The 3543-nt window shown below is 35.9% G+C and overlaps 1 protein-coding gene across 1 annotated transcript; it reads left to right on the top strand.

Moving 5' to 3' along the window:
- Positions 1-766: 766 nt before the first annotated feature.
- Positions 767-2878, top strand: LOC140321099 (lutropin-choriogonadotropic hormone receptor-like; the record flags this gene model as incomplete). Its single annotated transcript, XM_072397976.1, has 2 exons — positions 767-877; positions 1924-2878. Coding segments are annotated over 2 exons (1066 nt in total), but the record flags the coding sequence as incomplete, so codon positions are not given.
- Positions 2879-3543: the final 665 nt, after the last annotated feature.

Below are 3543 nucleotides of genomic sequence, written 5' to 3'. Positions count from 1 at the left end.
TTTTTTTTTTACTTGGGTGAATTTGAGTCTACAATGAGAGAAGTCTACCTTCTTGCCTCCTGAATACCACAGTTCTGTGACTCTTAGGTCAGTTTATCAAACACCAATGATCTTTGCAGAAAGATGACATTCTTTTACTAACCAGCAATGTAAGAGGCATACTTCCTACTGACAACTCCACTAAAGTACTGTATGCTGTGTATATAGTAATGTACAGGTCGAGAAAGTTGTGCCGGTTTTAATAATTCCATGTCACCATCCTAAAACAAATATGCAGTAAAAGAAAGTCACAAAAGTCAGAATTTCTATACTTCTTTTGCTTTATAGACTTGGCTTTAGTATTGAAGGCAAACCTTTAGTGGCTGTTATACTGGCTCTTTTTTCAACATTTAGCATTACTGATCTGCTCAGTGTTGAAAATCGAGAATCAGAATAACAGCTAAGCAACTAGAGTTTTTAAAGGAGAAGAGCAATTTAAGTATTAGTGCAACCCAAATCACTATTGTGTTTTTTGAACCCAGTTACAAAAATATATAATCCTCTTTAAAGCTTGGAAGACAAACCATCTTTCTGGAAAGGAAAAGGTATTGGTACATCTATTTGGTTATCATTGTGGTATGGGCACCTTCAGTGAATAATATTTGCTGGAAAGTATTAACATGATAATATGATTTATTGACAATATGAAATCATATTGGGTCTTTTAAAAGGAAGAAAAAAATATTCCATAACAGTGGCCTATAACAACCAACAAATATTAAAACAGAATAATTGAAAATGTTTTCTTGTTTCTAAGGTTAAATTCCCCTCTATACTATTTTGGAAACCTGACAAGCCAATGTGATCTCACTCCTCGGAAGCTAGCCAATGACACAAGGTTAGTATTTTTACATCACTGTACATTTAACAGGCATCTACACCAGACTTATTTGCAGGCTGAAATCAAAATGAAATCAAAATGAAATGTGTGCTATATTTATGTGCTGGACCCTGGTTCCTTTTCCAGATTTTTCCAAACTTTCTGTCCAGTTCTACTTTTACTGGGTCAAATAAATATGGTATAAAATGTAAATACAGAAACCAAAGTAGCATTATCACTCCAAAAATATATAAAACAAACTTTTTGTTGCACACCCGTTGAAGCTAAACTTCTGTAATTCATTAAACACTTGCCAGATAGCACAGCCAGCTCTGTTGTGACATGGTCCAGTGACCTCCGTTCTCAATGCCTAGCTTGCTATTGAACAATGAAGGTGCAGTGATATCATAAGTGCTTTCTTGTCCTGTTGATGTTGTGGATATTCGCTGCCAGCACATGTGCATGCAACAGATCCTGATTAGCACCTAGCACTGCCCTTCCCTCTCCTCGCTTGAGTGCTGCACTCCAGGGTGTATGAGAAAAAATATCTGATTAGATTTAGTACTTATACTAGATGTAAGTTTAAACCACATTACAATATTTTTTCAATTAAAAAAAACACAACTATTAGACATAATGTCTACAAAAGTACAAAAGGAGGGGGGGGGCTGGAAACCTACACTTCCATAATTGTCAATATCCCAGAAGTGTTTCAGTTTTTCAGATGACTTCAATACATAATTTAGTGGGCAGTGAGAAAGGTAAAAGTTTTATCATTTATTTTTATTAAAAACAGGTTTGCCTTTATTATTATACAGTTTTTATATAGCGCCAACATATTACGCAGTGCTGTACATTAAATAGGGGATGCAAATGACAAAACAGATACAGATAGTAACAAAATACTTTTAAGCAGAACCCCAAATTATTTATTAGTACTATAGTTATAAAATAATAAATGTTATCAATTTAGATAGTGCTGTAAGAATTTACATTTTTGCGTTATGAGTTGTTTGTCATGTCAATGTTTCATTGTTTTATACAGAGTATACATTTTCTTACAGCATTGAGCCAGTCCCAGACTACGAGTATCTGTGTCATCCTAGAACACTGAGATGCACTCCAGAGCCGGATGCTTTTAACCCTTGTGAAGATATCATGGGATATGACTTCCTTCGTGTTTTGATCTGGTTCATTAGTATACTTGCCATTGCAGGCAATGCTGTGGTTCTGTTTGTTCTTCTAACAAGTCATTACAAACTTACAGTTCCCCGATTCCTAATGTGCAACCTGTCATTTGCAGACTTCTGCATGGGAATTTATTTACTTCTGATTGCATCAGTGGACTCCAAGACCAAAAATCAGTATTATAACCATGCTATTGATTGGCAAACTGGAAGCGGATGCAGTGCAGCAGGATTCTTCACAGTGTTCTCCAGTGAGCTGTCAGTCTATACATTGACTGTGATCACCCTGGAAAGATGGCACACCATAACCTATGCAATGCAACTGGACCGAAAGCTGCGTCTGCGCCACGCGATCCTGATTATGCTGGGAGGATGGATTTTTTCTTTGCTAATTGCCTTTTTACCACTCTTTGGAGTTAGCAATTACATCAAAGTCAGCATCTGCTTACCAATGGATATAGAAACTCCACTTTCTCAGGCATATATTATACTAATCCTGGTTCTGAATGTCTTGGCCTTTATTATCATTTGTGCTTGTTACATCAAAATCTACATCGCTGTGCAAAATCCAGAGCTAACACCAACCAACAAAGACACAAAAATAGCCAAAAAGATGGCAGTGCTCATCTTTACTGATTTTACATGTATGGCACCAATATCGTTCTTTGCTATTTCTGCAGCCTTTAAAGTTCCCCTTATTACTGTGACCAATTCAAAAATATTGCTGGTTTTGTTTTATCCGATAAACCTCTTTGAAAGATTTACCCTCTACTTACTGCTTTGTGAAGTTTGGATGAAGATTTTCGATTATATTCTGCTTAAGAAACAATGATCAGGACACACAGAGATGGTGACTCTTACAAGCAGGAACCAGACAGCAAATAAATGGCTGGCAAGGGTTTTAGGCTTCTAACCTTATTCAAAACAAAAAGGTTTTGTATATTTTATACAAAATGTATTCTATTATTATTTTACATTTATTCTAAAGTAGCCAATTCTCTGTTTACAAGAGTTCTCCCCAGTGGCAACCAGACGAAGCTTTTTGGCATCATGCAATGTGAAAAGTACTATTTGGTCTCTTGCAGGTGCAGGTTGCAAGGATAACCAAGTATAGTTAAAGCTAAAGTGGACCTATTTTTTCCAGGACCAGATATACAATTTTGGTATGTACATGACATAATGTAAATACTAAGAGTGTCACAGCAATATTAATTGTACTGCTAGTCTATATCTGCTACTTACTGGTGGTGGTATGGTGATTGATAAGAAAATTTAACTTATTTCCTATAAAGAACGCCCCTCCAGTTTCCTAAAAGACAAACTTTTAGCAATGTAGGAATTCAGTACATATTGCTCATTTAATGTTTTTTAAAGTATGACCTTTCCTAGCATTCCCGGTGCAAACATCAATGTTCTACATCTGCTAGTACATGAAAAAGTACAAGCTGTGTTGATTATCCAGGCTGTGAAGAAAAAGCTCCTCTGTAATAATAGTAA

The sequence above is a fragment of the Pyxicephalus adspersus genome, unplaced genomic scaffold (genome assembly GCF_032062135.1).
Source record: "Pyxicephalus adspersus unplaced genomic scaffold, UCB_Pads_2.0 Sca702, whole genome shotgun sequence".
Classification (NCBI taxonomy): Eukaryota; Metazoa; Chordata; class Amphibia; order Anura; family Pyxicephalidae; genus Pyxicephalus; species Pyxicephalus adspersus.
This window is presented reverse-complemented; position numbering and strand designations above follow the sequence as displayed.